Source organism: Dermacentor albipictus, chromosome 7 (assembly GCF_038994185.2).
Source record: "Dermacentor albipictus isolate Rhodes 1998 colony chromosome 7, USDA_Dalb.pri_finalv2, whole genome shotgun sequence".
Taxonomy (NCBI): Eukaryota; Metazoa; Arthropoda; class Arachnida; order Ixodida; family Ixodidae; genus Dermacentor; species Dermacentor albipictus.
The window spans coordinates 60346412-60365557 of NC_091827.1; the positions used below are offsets into that span (position 1 = coordinate 60346412).

Consider the following 19146-nt stretch of genomic DNA (forward strand, 5'->3'; position numbering starts at 1 on the left):
ATAATCACAAAACTCCCATTCGCAAATATTGTCCGCAGTTGGCCATCACACGTGTGCTCATCTCGTTATCACGGTGTTGATATCACGACTGCCTTGCACTCAAACGCAAACCAGCGAGTAGAAGCGCTTACACAGTGATGTGTTGGAATTACGGGCACAGGTAACTGCGTGGCTTAGCTGTGAAATGAAGAAATACTTTAGGTCGCAAGAAGCGTTTTACCATCGGCTAGTCGACGCTACTTACATTACACTGCGATGCCATGGCGATAAAATTTACTTTTCTGAATACGCGGTGATGGCTCATATTTCAAGCCACGGCAGCTGCAGTCATACGAGAAAGATATCAAAGATGCTATTTGTGTTTGCAGATTCCGAAGCACACTATGAAGTCAAGGGGGCCAGAATAAGTTGAGAGACTCGAGCGATGTCTATGCTACTCCTTGCAATTTTGGGGGGGGGGGGGAGTCGTAATTTCAATTATATTTGATAAATCAGCACAGTGGTCAGCGTTCATTCTTGCAAATTATTGCTATGCACTAAGTCCTTTTCAATTACGGTGTTGGAATCCACATATTGCGGCGTTCTTGTTAATTCGACAATGCGTGGATACCACCTACTGACAATCTTTGTCGTGGCTTTTATTGAGCAGGATGACACGAACTGGGATTGGACGACTGTGCGGTCCTTTGTTACGTCGAATTGGAAGTGGTTCATTCTGCACCCTTTGCTGGGCAGGGCAACCGCCGGCATCGCGCCGTCGGTAAGCGAAATACCATGTTTCTACTTTGCGTACGTAGATGCTTTGTAAAATGCGCACGGGCTACGTTGCCCAAGACCGAAAAGCTGTTTACGTCTGTTTAAAGGAATTTTTGTATTGCGTAAGCAGTGCCAATGTCCTTGAGAAAAAGATAACTCTCTTATTGACCTTTGAGAGCGCCACGAGAACCGAAGCACACAGCCGAACGAAATGTATGGGCAAGGCGCAGAGTAGCCTGTATAGTTTTGACAAAGCCTGTACGCTTACACAAGCACACGTGTACCTACAGACAGACAGACAGACGGACGGACGGACGGACGGACGGACAGACAGACAGACAGACAGACAGACAGACAGACAGACAGACAGACAGACAGACAGACAGACAGACAGACAGACAGACAGACAGACAGACAGACAGACAGACAGACAGACAGACAGACAGACAGACAGACAGACAGACAGACAGACAGACAGACAGACAGACAGACAGACAGACAGACAGACAGACAGACAGACAGACAGACAGACAGACAGACAGACAGACAGACAGACAGACAGACAGACAGATAGATAGATAGATAGATAGATAGATAGATAGATAGATAGATAGATAGATAGATAGATAGATAGATAGATAGATAGATAGATAGATAGATAGATAGATAGATAGATAGATAGATAGATAGATAGATAGATAGATAGATAAACATTATCTGTATCGATGTGGAGAGAGCTGTCAATTTGTCTTGACAGGTTATAAAATAGCGTGGCCGTCTCGCTCTGAATTTGTTATTAGTTTTCAATTATATGGATGCTTCAGGCGCACTTTTGTCGTCGCCGTCGCCGTGATGTTTTGTATAAAATTCAAGGGCGATACCAACGTCGCCACGCGCCGTATGCTGCATGCGTGAGCGAACGTCTAACGTCTAACGTCTAAGTTCTTTTTTTTCCACTTTTCTGTTACATAGCCGGTTGTGTTGCCATTTATACTTCCGGTTCGTACCTTACTTTTTTTTTTCTTGCCCGTCATCTACTAACATGCATACTAAGTTTTGTTTGCCGTTGTAATAATGAGTTAACCATTGTATAATGACGACCATAGTGTTTCTTGATGCTTTTGCCCCCCCCCCCTTATGTAATACACTGAAAAGGGTCCTTAAGGGTCAATAAATTATTATTATTATTATTATTATTATTATTATTATTATTATTATTATTATTATTATTATGATGAAAGCGCGCAAGCGTGAGCCGACGTAGCGGCTCACTCTCGCTCACACAAGGGAGGAAAGCGGGCCTTTCGTTGCGCGCAACGCACCGGGAGAAAAAAAGGGGACCGCGGCGTTCTAAATCGCTTGCTGCTGCGTATGACGCGGCCACGCGGAGCCTATCTTGAGAGCGATCTGCGATGGGGACAGAGAGCCCCGAGTGTTGATAGCTTCGTGTGCACTACCGTTTTCGCCTATTACTTCGCGTTGAAGCGAGAGGCAGCACGAAAGTCAATTCCCCCGCTGCTGCTGCCGCGCTTCCTCCCTCCAGCGTTCTGACAGCGAGGTTCCGCGGTCATCGAGTAAGATATGATCATGTTCACTTCTGCGCGCGTGACACCAGGTTTTTTAATTTACTTAGTAAGCGAATGTTTGCAAGCTTACATGGCCGATAATGTTATTATCCTTACTTTCTACTAATTCGCTACAGCAATCGGTGATTTGCATTTGAGGGAAGCTGCGACTGTTTTTTTTTTATTTTGGCACTATCTTAGATGCCAAAGACGAGTCATTCTATTGGCTGCGGGATGGAAAGAAGGTCTCCAACACGGTGTTTACCGGTTTTCTAATATAGTGATAACATTGCGTAAAAAAAAGATTCATACGCATAGCCCCACATCATGTACACAGGAGTATAGTGTTTCGCGGCCCAGATGTTTCCTCTTCTTTTGGTGTGCGAAGCGTGAACTATGGTTGACAATGGAAATTGTCAACATTTGCGCAAGAGCATCTATTAGTAATCACACACTCCGTTAGCGAGTGTTCTGTATTTTTTTTAACATAACGCCTATGGCACATTTGCATTTCTTGTATTGTAGGCATCTACATACTGCTACATAATATAGTGGAATTGAAATTCAGATGCCCAAAAATACACTGAAATTCTCGACACAACATCGATGTAGGGTGATCGTGGTTCCGGCGTGGAATCGAAAATGAGTGTAGACTTTAATGTTGTCTTTTCGAAGCTTTACTGCTATGCAGAGACAGGAGATAGAGAAAGTTTCCATAAAATGATATGCCAGTTGGAGCACATAAAACTTAGCGCAAGTACACAAATAGCAAGACACGCGCAGATCTGCGGAGCGCTGCGGCGACTGTGTGCGATCGTTCGGTTCTCGGTACTTTTCATGTGTTCTAGCAATAACAGTGAATAAAAAGATAAGCAGCCGTAACAACACGAAAGCTACGCTTAGAAGCTCTATGAAAGCATATTATGTACATGCCTAAACTAGTATGATGATGCTTGTGCTAAGTGTCTTTAGAGTGTGCAGGGCTCCAATTCGAAAAGTGGTTTGGTCGTAAGGGTTGTCGGTTTGGCCATCAACCCTCGCCAATGATATGCGCAGCATCAAAATTGGCAGGCATACTACCTTACGAACAGTTTTAGCGTTAGTGCTTTTGGGTGAATACGGGACAAGGGCCGCATTCGCAAGGGATCACATTCTGCTCTTGGCCATTGGCTGGATGCCCTCACTAATAATATGCACATAATCGCGATTGGCTGGAATTTCGACTTAAGAGCAAGACTAGCATAGGTTTCCGTAAATGCAAGCTGAAAAGCTCTTAGGCCAGAATTCTTAGGAAAAAACGAGTTCTAGACGAACATGATGCTGGACATGCGATTAGTGAAGGCTATCGGGCAGTGGCAATGGACCCCTACGAAACAAGAGCTTAGTGAATTCGGCCTAATGTACCGCATTCACACAATTCTCCTGCGTTATAGAGTTGTTCGTAAGAGCAAGTTGCAGCCAACATGAAGTCAGTCTTATAGGCAGGGAAGGTGTTTGGCCATCGGCAAAAGAGCAGTTACGAAGGAAAAGATTGGTGACTTCTGCCCCAAGTATTTTCGTATTCACCCCTAAAAACTGATTTCCATTTGTCTTTTCAGCTAGTGCCGGTGTTCTACGCTGTCTACACATCGCTCTTTGTGGCTGTCCGGCTAGGCTGGGAAGTGGCACTCGCTTTTTTGGGACAGCACGCTGCATTCTTCGCCTTGTCTGCCCTGCATGTGCCCACGTACTGTTACGTCCTCGCATTTCTCATGATCGTGCAGAAGAATTTCTTTGAGACAACCTTCTTCCACGTAAGCGATTATGCTGAAACTATATCCCGTCTGGCTTATTTCTTTCTGTGCTTCAGGTCATTATGATTTTCTCATGGCTGTTCGTGGTGTTGTTGAGCCACTGTACTACTGTCACTGTATGTACCACTGCCACTGTATGAGGCACGAGGTCTTCTAGATCTATAATGCGAAGGGTGAACGAGGGTGGGGAGCGAAGGAGGGCATGACACAGAAAGAATGCATAGAGACATCTGAAGAGGGAACCAAGTGCAGATAAAACCAAACTGAAGTCATGCGCAGCGGTGCTGCCCTTATTTTATAGTGTTTCTGTTGTTGTAAAGGCGAACTTCTAGGTTCGTATGAAGTTATTGTAAATGTTGCGCTAAATGTCATCAGTGCGGGAGACAGTGAAGCTAATATAAAGCAGGAGATTAAGTAACTGGTCCTTTAGTTAAAAAGAGCATAATTAAGGAAAGGGGAAAGAAAAATAGACGAATAGAAAATTTCATTGTCATTGGTAGGAGTGGGCGCGACTCTAGAACAATATTTCCACCTCAGGCGCCACGTCGGGCGTGAACGTAGGAGGCAGTAACTTCTTTTCATACTATCTATCCTCTCTCCCATCCTGACTTCTATTTCTATCTATCTATCTATCTATCTATCTATCTATCTATCTGTCTATCTATCTATCTATCTATCTATCTATCTATCTATCTATCTATCTATCTATCTATCTATCTATCTATCTATCTATCTATCTATCTATCTATCTATCTATCTATCTATCTATCTGGCTGGCTGGCTGGCTGGCTGGCTGGCTGGCTGGCTGGCTGGCTGGCTGGCTGGCTGGCTGGCTGGCTGGCTGGCTGGCTGGCTGGCTGGCTGGCTGGCTGGCTGGCATCTTTTTTGGCCGACTACATCTAGCAGTGGTTGATAGGTCCGCGATAGCACGCCGAAGTGCATGCGTGGCTACGAAGACATAAAAGACAGAGCATGTTGCTTTCACTGGTGGCGACGCTTGATCAGCGCAATAACGGGCTGTGAATGTTTTAGGAGCCTTCATAAGAAAAAATGAAAAAGTATGTTTACCATAATATTGTCTCTCTATCACTACTTTTTCTATTTTAGTTTTCATCACTTTCGATGGTTATTTCAATGCGATTTTGTGTTTTTGCGTGTATTTGACTGTAATTATAGTTTTCCTTTTGAATTGCAGCACTCTGCAAACCTCTGCAAGTTTATTCTTTGCTCGTTTAAAGTGACTATTCGTGAAGTTGTCATCATCGTTATTTAGTAAACCCTCAAAGTGTCAGAAGCCATCAGGGGAACGTAATTCCTGAAATGCCTATGAACACTTCAAGGCTGTTTTATACGTCTACAGCTAAAACTATGTGGCAAATTATATATTCATTTACTCGTGCCCTTGTTTCAATTGCGCCTGCCTCGCATTTGGCGACGAACTGCTAGATGGCTGAAAGGTTGCCTTTAAGTTGTATAATCATTCTTCAATCATTGTACAAAAGCCGGTGACAAGATCTACTTGAACTTGGAGAAGGGGGTACCAGCGAACACACAAAATGACGCGCACGCAAGGAAAAGGCGATAGGCACGGTCGGACGTTGGCTATTATACGCCACACTTGTGACGCCATACTTATACGCTATACTTGTTGCCAACATCTCGAATACATTACTAGTAAATAAATAAATAAATAGATATAAAAATAAAATAGCAGTTTACTTTTGCCGCAGCAGACCTCTCACTTCAGTTTAGATAACAATCAATGGGTCCCTTTATTTGTTATTTGAAATTTAATGTCACCTGTCTTTTGTGCAAACTAAGAGGCCGCTATCCCTTTCCTTCGCAGCACATCTTGGACAAATACGGGTACGAGGCTCACATGGTGACCTACATCGCCTTCCACTGGAACATATTGCGCTGCCTTAGTTTCAGCCTGGACCTAATCCGCGCTGAGCGAAGCAAGCCCGAGGAGAGTCGCACCAAGTGGCCCCCGTACTGGAAGACGTTGGCCTACGTGATCTACATGCCAACGGTGTACCTGGGACCACTTCAAAACTACGATGACTACTCGGCACAGGTGCTGTGGGTTCGTAATAAGCGGCAAAAACATAGCGATGTCGTGTCAATGAGAAAAAAAATTCAAGCGTACAGTCGAGCGCAAAATTTAAAGACAGACAGACAGACAGACAGACAGACAGACAGACAGACAGACAGACAGACAGACAGACAGACAGACAGACAGACAGACAGACAGACAGACAGACAGACAGACAGACAGACAGACAGACAGACAGACAGACAGACAGACAGACAGACAGACAGACAGACAGACAGACAGACAGACAGACAGACAGACAGACAGACAGACAGACAGACAGACAGACAGACAGACAGACAGACAGACAGACAGACAGACAGACAGACAGACAGACAGACAGACAGACAGACAGACAGACAGACAGACAGACAGACAGACAGACAGACAGACAGACAGACAGACAGACAGACAGACAGACAGACAGACAGACAGACAGACAGACAGACAGACAGACAGACAGACAGACAGACAGACAGACAGACAGACAGACAGACAGACAGACAGACAGACAGACAGACAGACAGACAGACAGACAGACAGACAGACAGACAGACAGACAGACAGACAGACAGACAGACAGACAGACAGACAGACAGACAGACAGACAGACAGACAGACAGACAGACAGACAGACAGACAGACAGACAGACAGACAGACAGACAGACAGACAGACAGACAGACAGACAGACAGACAGACAGACAGACAGACAGACAGACAGACAGACAGACAGACAGACAGACAGACAGACAGACAGACAGACAGACAGACAGACAGACAGACAGACAGACAGACAGACAGACAGACAGACAGACAGACAGACAGACAGACAGACAGACAGACAGACAGACAGACAGACAGACAGACAGACAGACAGACAGACAGACAGACAGACAGACAGACAGACAGACAGACAGACAGACAGACAGACAGACAGACAGACAGACAGACAGACAGACAGACAGACAGACAGACAGACAGACAGACAGACAGACAGACAGACAGACAGACAGACAGACAGACAGACAGACAGACAGACAGACAGACAGACAGACAGACAGACAGACAGACAGACAGACAGACAGACAGACAGACAGACAGACAGACAGACAGACAGACAGACAGACAGACAGACAGACAGACAGACAGACAGACAGACAGACAGACAGACAGACAGACAGACAGACAGACAGACAGACAGACAGACAGACAGACAGACAGACAGACAGACAGACAGACAGACAGACAGACAGACAGACAGACAGACAGACAGACAGACAGACAGACAGACAGACAGACAGACAGACAGACAGACAGACAGACAGACAGACAGACAGACAGACAGACAGACAGACAGACAGACAGACAGACAGACAGACAGACAGACAGACAGACAGACAGACAGACAGACAGACAGACAGACAGACAGACAGACAGACAGACAGACAGACAGACAGACAGACAGACAGACAGACAGACAGACAGACAGACAGACAGACAGACAGACAGACAGACAGACAGACAGACAGACAGACAGACAGACAGACAGACAGACAGACAGACAGACAGACAGACAGACAGACAGACAGACAGACAGACAGACAAAGAACTTTGATGAGGTCCTGAGAAGTGCCGCACTTAGAGCAGCACCGTGGGCCACTCCCACGTGAGGACGGGGAGGCCTAGCCTCACCGCCGCATCACGGGCTCTCTGGACAGCCCGGAGTTGTGCAAGGAACTCGAATCTCTTGATGACAGATCTCCACTACTCCTCGATGACTTGACTGGGTCCCCGTAACGAGGCGCACAGTCAGTGCATGTGGTCTCAACTGGTAACCATCCCGCAGTCCGTGTAGGTAGACTCGAAGGTGTGAAATGCCATATAAAATCAGTCGTCTTAGCCTTTCGGTGCTTATGCCGTAGATGCGATGGACGCCTAACAGTTCGATGGACCTTTATATATTTACAGAGATTTCAAACCTCCAACAGGTAGACAAGCCGAGGCCACCATGCACTCCACGCGAAGTAGGCGCCGCCATCTTGGGTGTTTTGCGGAGCGCGGTTCACTTTCTTCTGATGGAAGTCATGACCCACTACCTCTACAGGTGCGTTACGTTTTGTGCATTTTTCTTCTGTCAGGGGTATTTAACGATACCTGCACGAGGGATGGTAAGCAACCCATTTACGTCCATGTGTACATGCCCCATCTGTGAAATCGGCGATTATGTTTGTCGCTGTGCGGGAAGCCAGCGCTGGAGCGCAAAGGCGCCTGAAGGTGAATAGAATATCCGCGTTCGCGTCTTTTCTGTTTGGGTTTCCACCCTGCAATGCTCGCTATGCGTGTGCGATGCGTCTCTTATTTGCACGTGAAGCAATATGGGATTTACCTGTGGCACACCAGGCGTCGCACCGTCGACTGTAATGACCGAGCTTCGCACCCTATCCATTTGTGCTTCGGCGCCACGGTGCTCGCTCTGCATGTTCGCGACGTTTCTTATTTGCACGCGGTGTCCTTAATCAGAGAGCTGAAGTTCGCATAGTTTTTGTATAGGCATTGTTATATCAAAACATCCTTGTCGCTTCAGCTTCCAGGAGCGGACATGACCGTCTGAACATCTGAAAACTTCTATGAGGCTTCGGAGCTTCTTCATTTGTAAGGGTGAGGGCTTAGAATGAGCGATCACGATATTACTTTCCTTTATCTCGAAGCTAGTCTGGTGCCTACGAAATCAGAATATCGAAGTTGCAACAGATGGTCCTTGCGCCACCGCTTCCAGAAGTTGTCTGTGCACGAGTAGCTTCAAATAGGCATGACGATGAATGGCACTTGCTCGCATCGAGTTGAAAATGACTTCAGCTGAATCGTATGGTATGATAGTGAACCGTCGTCCAACAACTATATCGGTAGGCGTCAAAGGGCGCGGTCCTGATTCGTCAGTCTCAACGAAGTTAGAGGAGGCCTTAAGTTGATCACCACTTCGACTTTTGTTAGCATGTCGTAATTTTTTCAATGTTGACTGAGGCTCTGTAAGCACATTACGCAGCGAAGCCTTCACTTATCCAAACAGCCAATCCCACCACACATCCCACAATGAAGTATTCAGCACTACAAGGTTCCCTTATAACCCGCTGTCGAGAGGTGTCCTGCGCAACGTCTTTTCTCCTGACATGTGAAAGATCATCTTTAGATTTGCCGACGCTTTTTAAACGGTCTGTGCATTGTACGAATATATAGCGCCGTAGACGTCATGCTGGAAACGAGCTCCAGGTGAAGTGCTGGCGATGCAGCAGGCGTAAAAAGTTGTTGGTTCACCAGATTTCGACTGGAAATTTAGAAAGCAAGAAGGTTTGCGTCAAGATGGTGCCAAAACTGCTGACTCCTGAGAAAATGTTGCGACGAAAACAATGTTGCATAGATTCGGAAACATCGGACAACAGCGATGAACATTCGGAAAGGGTCGTCACCCGAGGTGAAACTTTGCGACATCGAGCTGAAATCGCACAGCAAGCAGGTGAAAAATAAAGTTGAGCCAAAGCCGTAATAAAGTTCGGCAGCATGTTATACTCCTGTTGCACGTGATGAGTAATGCCTGCTTGGCAAGTGGTAGTCCATTAAGTCATACGATTGGAGGGGTCAGACTTCTTCCAAGGCATAACGAGCCACAGTGCAAAGCAACCATATGGCGCTGCAGGTCCACCTCCTCAACTACACATGCGAGCACCTAATGCACAACGCAAAGCTTCTTTCATTCTCTTTCATCCTTTCTTTCTTTCCTTCTTTCGTTCTTTCTTTCTTTCTTTATTCTAGCTTTTCTCTTTCGTTCTTTGTCTTTCCTTCGTTCCTTCGTTTCTTCATTCGCATTTAGCCATTGCATCTTTGCTTGATTACGGGAGCATGAGCCATTCTTATATTTTTTGTCTCACTGGACTAGACGCCACTTTTTTTGCGGCTATGAGCCATTCAACGAGGGACTTGAGGCTTTCGCCTTAAAAGGGCAACGTATCATATTGCACTAAAAGCGGGCCGTCCAAGTCCAGACGGACAACTTCGAAAAGTGTTTGTCAGCGCTATCCGGCGACTTGACACACTTGCGGTTGGACCATTTGCTGCGCTGGCCGTCAAATGTTTGCACACATAGTGACGTGGGAGCGACCCGCACGTGTGACGCGCGCCCGAAGTAGCTGAATAGTTTTACCATACCACACCATATAGGCCATGCATTACCTTTTTGACTAGAATACGTGATCGACAAATCCAGTAGGAATCTCTGAGCTGCTAAGCGCGCCACGCATGCCACCATGCAAGACTTGGTCGTGAGCTCTCAGAACCAATACAGTTGACTAAGGATGATTTGCTGGGAATATTCTTCGATGACTCACACCTTGCGGTGAATTCATAAGCGGCAACTGCCTACCGACTCTGGGGATGCCGTCAATATTTATGAGTGTCTGAAGATCAGCGATACACGTGACGTGGGTTTCGCTGGCCGCGCTCCTGTCATGCTACTAAATTCCGTATAAGCTACTGAATTCTGCAGAAAGGTCAAGCTTTCGTACGTACTCAATCCAGTATTAAGCACGCAGGATTTCTGTCACCGTCAGATCGCCCGCTTTTCCGGTCTTGTGCCTGCAACAGTCCGTAGATCTTGACAACCAAGCTGCATTTACCCTCGCATATTAGCAAAAAAAAAGCTGTGATCCTCATCAAGCGTTGCAACATGCTGAAACGCTCAATGTCTGTGAGTGAACTAGAAATTCTTGTGGCCATTGCTGCATGAAATTCTACTACCTCGTTTCTCGCAGCGTTGTGAACGTCCAATAAGTGAACTGCTCTAAATGACACTCGTTGACTGGTTCGTGTAGCAAGTTAGGACCATGCCACCATTTGGTTCTTCAAGCCACTTGGTCGAGTCGTACATTACACGTCATAAAATGAGATGTATTCTGGGATCCGAGGCAATATCCCCACTGGCATGGTTCTGTTCTGTACGAAGACTGCGTAATCTGATTTGCATAAAGTGCTTCCATTTTCTTTCTGCAGTCTCCTCTAATCCACGACAATCCAAACATATTGTCGGTCTACATGGGGTACTCAGTATCAATGCTACTAAGTGCACTGGTGCCGCAGGTCAGCAGTCTTGCGTCAACCAAGACGCCTAAAAGCTCCAAACGGGGCAGAGCCATACGTGACTAGGCGATAAGCAAAATCGGTCGTTGAGCCACATCTGTCACTGCGTAAGATTGCAGCTTCGTACTCGGCTGTTACATAACATCGTTATTTTTGTGTAAGCACTGCTGGCTGATGAATTATTACAGCGTCATTTTTGTATGTTGGTAATTGAGATTGGAAATAATTGTTTGAGTAGATTACGGCATTGTTTTCAACATGAGACCTTCGCGCCTCTGACAATAGGTCTCTGGTCGCTTAACGCAGTTGCTCGGTGATTCATAGCATCGAGAGTTAAGGTATGGGCTTGCAGACAAACCTAATTTTTATGCATTTTGTATATGAGGGACTTAAACAAGAGGATAACCATGTCGAAAAAGGGCTAGTAAGCTGCCGGCTTTTTAGAAGTTAGCCCCTACCACACAAAACAAGTAACCTGAATAATATATTGGTTAAAGACAAGGCGCGTTTTAGCAAGACATAGTCTTTCCACATGAAATTATTCATATATTAGGGGGCATCCAAATTCTGGGCACAAAATACTGAACAAGAATGTTACTGCTCATTACAACTTAGCCCGCAGGTCTTGAACGCTAAGAACTAGCTTTGATAACTTATGGATGGTTTTTATCGTACTCATAAACTATGCTGGTTTGAGTGGACACTGTACTTAACTAAGTTACAAAGGATTCTTGTCTAAGAGGTATTTCTCACTCATTGCCCGCTTTCTATGTGTATCTTCTCACCATATGCTGGCGTTTGATCTTACAGACGTATCCAGCTAAAGAAATAATAACTACGCTAGCAATGTTGTTGAGTGGAGAGGTCTTCCAAATGTGAGGTCAAACACTTCCTTTAGACCCAACCCGCAGCACAAGATGCAAGAAAAACATTTTCTGCAGCATATGGTGCAAATACTTACGAGTAACAGATCTCCACACCGTATAATCTACATATGGAAACGCAGAAGCACTGCAGGGGAATTCACCACAGAACCCGTCCTCATTCGACTAATTTGAATGCGCTGAAGAAACGATAAGCTCAACATCATTTTATAACACAAACAAACAAAGTCCATACCTTATTAAAGTCGGAGTGTCATTCTTCATATTAATAGAGATTTTATTTATTGATTCACACGTTAGAAAAAGAGGTTACCTTTCTTTGACTCTGTCGTTTCGAAACACACTTCAAGTTGCCTTCCCTTTGTTTGTGTTAGGTGATCGGGTGGACTTGGACAGTAAAACGAAGGTTGCGTAAGGAGCGTGAAAGCCTTCAAGCAATACACCCCACTACAGGTCCACATACAATAGTAACACCCTGACTTGGTCACTCTAACACGCAGTTCGGCCATGTCCGAGTGGCCCTGGATGGTCGGGAAGCTGGATCCCACCAGCCTCGTCGGCTTCGGCCTTGCCCTACTGTTCTTCTTCTACGTTCACTACACGTTCGCCTACGGCTTCGCCGGTGCCTTGGCCCGCGCCGAAGGAATCGAGATCCCGCCACACGCAAAGTGCATAGCGAGGCTGAGCCAATGCTCTCAGTTCTGGAGGTGAGTCTTTACTAGGCCAATATAAAAAAAAGCACAAGAGAGTAAAAAAAAAAGTTCATTTCTTGTACTTTAAGCACTTCTCCGAAAGCCTATTCTCACGTATCACGGGAGCTGGACTTAGTGATTAACAAAGAGAGCGAACGGCAATGATCGCTTGTAACGCAGCGCTACTACGTTTGTATAACGCCAGAGATTTCAATGGTGTCTCGAATATTTGTGCAGTTCAGGTCCAAAAAACAAATATGCACTTTTAATTTTTGGTTTCTTCAGAAGGCAGTGTATTCACGCTTAACGACAAACTATTAGCTAGTCCGGAGTGGTCATGGTTTAAATCTCGTAACAACACCACGAGCTGGCATTGCAACTCCAAACCCGTCTATTGCTTTTGCCTGTTTTCTCGCCTACCGAGACGCCTGCTAGGATTCAGCAGTGATTGTTCTGGAATTGCAGACTTGTATGTCGCCAATACAGCTTGATATTTCCCTGATGTCTCTACCAAAGTGTGCATGTGATCGCATTTGCATGAGAGAAGCAGTGTTGCATCAGTGCGCGTAACCACAAATAACGTTTTAACCTGTTTCACATGATGCGCATTGCTTGCGGTTTCACACTAGTGAATTCGCAGGCACGGCGAATGGCGGCCCCTACGTGCCTATGAACTTCGCAGGCGTGGAACGTCTCGCCAAATTAACACTCAGGGCGTTAACTGGTCGGGAATTAAAAGGAATGCGCATCGCCAGCTGCGCCACCGTCGCATGCTTGCTTTCTTTTTTGATATAGTGAGGAATGTAAACAGAAAAAAGCTTCATTAGAGCAGTTTATAATTTTTTCTTTTTTTGTTTTTTTTTAATATTACAAACGCGCACTGAATAAGCATACGCCAAAAATAACCTGGCTTTCTACAAGGCGCTTCGCAGATGCGAAAATCGCAGCCGTGGTGATTTTGACGTCGCCGTTTTCGTCACGCTGGGCTCGACAGTCGAAATTCGGATCCAAGTAGCATGGCCTCATAAGCAGAGCGCGCAGGCCTGCAATCTATGAGGCGTTGTTATGGGACGCGTGTGATAGCTTCAGAAAGCGACAAAAAGCGCTGCTGTGATCTCTGAAAGGCAAGCGGACTGAGCAAACCAGCTGTGACACAACGCTCAGATTTCTCGTTACTTCGATGATTCCAATGCAAAGTGCAAAACTCCCGGTTGTCAAACCTATCCCCAATCCTGCACAACAGCATCGCTCATAATTCACTGTGCAGTTTAGAGACTATAAAACAATATATATATATATATATATATATATATATATATATATATATATATATATATATATATATATATATATATATATATAGACCGTTTCATCGGGCGAGGAGGATAGGGCGCCCGGAGAGCCTTTCCTCCTCTCTGGCTTGGGCGATCCGGCGCGGCGCTGCTTGAAAGTAATGCTGTCGCGTGCTGCGGAACGATTTCGAGATGTTTTAGATCTTACTTTGTGAAATTTACGCCATGTTCGTTCAGATAAGGTCGTTAGGGAAGCCGTGCGGTGCATCGGTAACTACTGTAGGCAGACATATGTCTTGGGGGCGCAAAAATGTGACGCGCAACATCAGCCGCGGTGGGCGCGCATTATCAGTCGCGGTGCCTGTATGTGTTGTTTACTATTTTGCTTATATCGATTTTAATTCAACAAATAAACCGGCGTCTCTGTATTGAGCATGTGTTGGTGGGCTAGTTGGTTAAGCATGATTACAAAAACGGCGCCGAATAAAACAAACACACGAAGAAGGGAAACACGAGACAGCACGTAGGCGCCTACGTGCTGTCTCGTGTTTCCCTTCTTCGTGTGTTTGTTTTATTCGGCGCCGTTTTTGTAATCGTAGTATCTGTATTACCAGCAATAAATGGTAAATCAGCTCACTGTCTGATCGATTGGCATTTGGCATAGGGAGTAAAACATAAAACATAACAGCACATACTCGTGCACGCCCAACCTAAGGCAACCACGAAACATCTAAGCAGCAGGCGCTTTCAAATATTTGTGATACACTGGCATCGTTCTCACGTATTTCAAGTCTAGTATGCTTGAAATTACCATATGTCTACGCTAGACTTTCTGCATGAGGCCCATGGCGCTGCTCAACACAGCGATCACTGCAGTTGGTGAGCCAGCACGATACATATATAAGCTGTGTGCTTCAGCATTGCCTTTTTGGCCTGTATACAGCCATAATATATGAGAGGGTTCGCATAAAAAGAATGCGATGGCTATTCTTGAGCGCAAAATTTCCGTAATACGATACGTGTGAGTCCGTCGTAGAGAACTGAACGAACACAACCGAAAAAAGAAATTCGGTTATCACCCTCTTTCTCTAAAAAAGCAAGAGAAAACGGGCTAACGCCGCACAACGTTTATAAATATATAACCGCTGATGCCGTATGCTTGGACCATGCGCTATATAGAACAAAGATATCTGTAATCCCGCACCTACTACTGCTTAGGACGCTCGCGCAGTTCGCAAACAGCCCCTTTGCTAGACAAGCGTAATTCAGACTGTAAGGTATGCTGCTATCACTTGCCAAAACTATTGTATTCAGCGGCGGAAACCTCATCCATCGAACAAAGTAGTCACGCAATGTAACCTGCAGCGAACAGTTTGAACGCTTGTCAAAGTATAACATCACAGCTCCTAGCGTAGCAGAACGGTATACCCACGCTCACGCTGTTACGATCGTCGCGTATGTTCCATGGCTCCTAAACCGCAGCTCAGAAATAGAGGATAATACTGCAATGAGGTTACATTAGTGATTGGAACATTCAGAAATACACAATTGATCTCCGAGGCTGATTGTAGGCTCAAATATATGCGCGCACACATCGCGCTGCGTGTTCCGTCCACCTCAACGCCACCAGAAATTCCGGCCCATGACGCCTTAACCACTTCAGCACTTCTAACAGAACCGTTTACCACTTAGAAAACGCACGTCATACTAAATAGACCGCACGACCGCGAAAACAAACGCCAGAGCCTACCGCCGAGCGTATACCTGCCATGCAAAAGACCGCTTTCACCCAAGCCAGTATGGCGCTGCTCATAGGCGGCGCCACTGCGTTCACAATATGGCGGCGCCTACGAAAAAACGGTCTATATATATATATATATATATATATATATATATATATATATATATATATATATATATATATATATTATACAGCTGTTCACCTCGCGCCAGATGCTATCGGAGCGCCGCGGAACTCGCGGACCGCTGGCGTTGTCGTGGTCACGCAAGAAAGCCCAGTTGCTCCCAGAGTACAGAAGCTGCGGGAAAGGGTGGTTCGATGAGTTGTCAGCTGCGCCGGTGCCGAGGCCTGCGTCATTAGCAAGGATTCCAGCTGCATAGGCGCGCGCTGACGCCACGCGCGCAACCAATCAGAGCCGGTTCGCTTACGCCGGGGAGCGAAAGGGCAGGAAAAGGTTTCACGCGCGCCACGCGGGCTTCGTTTCCATTCAGTTCAGTCTCGGAAAACTGATGGGACGGCCACGCGTTGTGCGTTCCCCTAGGAACGGGCAGCCTTCGACGAGCAGTGGCGAGAAGTCGCCCGTGAAAGGGCTCGCCGTCGGCGCACCGATCCAGCCGTCAGAGCCACCCGAGACCAGGCAATCCGACAGCAACTAGAAGTAGATCCCGAGCTGAGGAAGTGGCAGGCCGAAGTAATCCGGCACCGTTACCGGTGGGTTACGCAACCGTGACAAAGGTCATGGTCACGCAGGAAAACATTCGCTTAAACCCATTTCCTGCTGGGGGAAGGGTTGGCCTTTCTTTTGTAACTTGTTCGGGATGTAACTAGAGTAAGTAGTGCGCTCTTGTGAGGTTGCCCAGATGATATCCTTTTGCTCTCACTACTTGTCCAGATGTTCTCGTTTGAGTGCCTGGATAACGTCTCTGGCTATTGGCTCAACGGCATTTGAAGGTCGCGGCAATGGGAGTTAAAATCAGTTAATGCTCAGAAATTCTTCTGTATTAGTAGATTGCCTGCCTACAATATAAACTCTTATCTGCGGTTAGAGCTTTGTTGAAAACCACAACATCTGCGAAAGTAAATGACTGGAGGCGCGGCAACCTTGATCATGGCACACCAGCCTGCCAACGAGTCACTGATTTTCACAGCGTCTGCTTGGGTCAAGTTATTTTTAAACTAGTAAGATAGGTCATAATATAGCCACAGACTGCACTTGACAAGTTGAAAGAATGTTGACTGTGCCACAAGGTTCTAGGTACTAAAAAGATAGGTTGGAATTCGCGACGTCGGATGGATGTTTCTGAACGAAATTTGAAAAAAAAAAATATTTCATTGACTAATTTTTTTTCTAATAATTGACCTACTACCACAAAGTTAGCTAAATACGTGGAGAAAAAACATTTTATTTGGGTAAAGAAATTTAATGTCTGCCTTTAGCTTCTCTTTACCGATAGACTGTTGAATAGAGAAGACCACCACCTGCGAGCCGCTGTGCTTGCTGAATATCTACAGCACCATGTGAGTTTTTTTGTGCGTGTATCTAATGTCAGAAATTTTTTTGCTAATATTCCCGTGGCCTACCTTCATTTTAGGTACTTTGACAGAGGAATGCATCTATTCATTCGAAGGTACGTAAAACCTACTTGAATATTATAGTCGGCTATTTGCTGTTTCAAAACGAAATACCAAGATAGCGTGAAGCTCTATATTTTCGGTAGACCTTCCGTGACATGCGAATTTTTGTATCTCTCAAATCTCCTTTTCAAGAATATTCTGAAGTTGGCATGAAGAGTTCTTCACTTCGCTGTAGGGAGTGAAATAAACGTTCTACACATTTGCGCATAGATTGCCGCACTATTATGGCAGAGACACCTTTGTTTCATGGCGAAATTCACTCTGTAATATGCGTACGTTTTCAGAACGTCAGAACCCCGGTACCAATCCCAGAGATAATTTACCTTTCGTTCAGATTCAGTTGTGAACACAAATACACACAAGGAGGTTGTTCCCTTCTCAACAGTTTGGACCACCTCGAGTTTTCAAAGATCACGTAAAATACTAGAATATGACAATTTGTTTCCAGAATGGTTCACGGGACATTAGAAGCACCCTTATATACACGGCTCCTTGAATTCACTTTAGCATCGTATAATATTTATTTCTAAATGTATGCAAGATCAGCATGGCATTGAAGGAGGAAAAGAAATATGCATAATTTTTCAGATTGGTTTTTAAGGTGAAAAAAATGTACAGAAGAATAAAAATTTATCGATTTTTTCAAGAAATTATTGAGTATAAAGAAAAGCATTGGCAATGTGAGAGGCTGGTGTATAGGTCTCTCATGTGTCTCATTCCTAATGTAGAGGTCTCTCATGAGAGGCTGTGGTAGAGGACTCTGTCTCATTGCTTACTGATGTTTTTATTGTTGACTCGAATCGAAGAACACCAACATCTTTGCAATTCCTTGCTCAGTAGTATTTTGTGGATCGTGCTCAATAGGGAAAGTCTGGAAACAGAGGAAGAAAGTTGGGTAGATTATGTCGCACAGTTTGTAGGGCGACGAGCAAATTGGTTACAAAGCATGAAATCGAAATAACGACAGCCAGTGTGCAGGCTGATCTGTACATAATCCGGCTCGTGCCTCAACGCGCTGCATCTCGAGCAGGCTTTCTCCAGTACAAAGCGACAAAGGATCCTGAGCTTCCACTGCAGTCACAGTGGCTGAACCACTTTAGGCAGTTTCACGGGCGACACTGCCTACTGACTATCCTTGGGCGTTACGGAGCACAATGTTTGCTTCAGTGCGGTCTTCATAGGCGTACCATAGTTTCATGTCTAGCCGAAACTTCCCACCTTGTGTGAGATTGGCCATGGACGGAAAACCAACCAGAAGCTTCTCGCATCGCTGTGGCCGGCAATTTTGCAGCAGTGGATAAAGCAAAGCGGAGAAATCCTCATCAGCATAATCGTAACCATCATCACTATCTTCATCTTCATCCGTATATTTTATGTCCACTGACAAGGCGAAGTGCTCTCCCTGCGATCTCCATTAGAACTGTCTTTCGGCGCCAACCGGCTCCAACTAGCGCCCGCGAATTTCCTAATTTCATCGCCCCACGTAGTCTTCTGGCGTCCTCGACTGCGCTTCCCTTCTCTGGGAACTGGAATACGGAAAACGCATCTTAGGCTCATGCATGTA

The 19146-nt window shown here is 45.6% G+C and overlaps 1 protein-coding gene across 3 annotated transcripts in view; it reads left to right on the plus strand.

The window, feature by feature from the left end:
* Positions 1 to 19146, plus strand: part of LOC135904776 (protein-cysteine N-palmitoyltransferase Rasp-like) — a 39516-nt gene that overhangs the window by 13027 nt on the left and 7343 nt on the right. For 2 of the 3 annotated variants that reach the window (XM_065435754.2, XM_070522283.1), the window contains exons 4-9: positions 650 to 760; positions 3920 to 4114; positions 5961 to 6191; positions 8200 to 8315; positions 12723 to 12929; positions 17540 to 17575. In XM_065435754.2, coding sequence (XP_065291826.2) covers positions 650 to 760; positions 3920 to 4114; positions 5961 to 6191; positions 8200 to 8315; positions 12723 to 12929; positions 17540 to 17575 — 896 coding nt within the window. The remainder of the gene's footprint in view (positions 1 to 649; positions 761 to 3919; positions 4115 to 5960; positions 6192 to 8199; positions 8316 to 12722; positions 12930 to 17539; positions 17576 to 19146) is intronic. The other variant, XM_070522282.1, reaches the window with a different exon arrangement.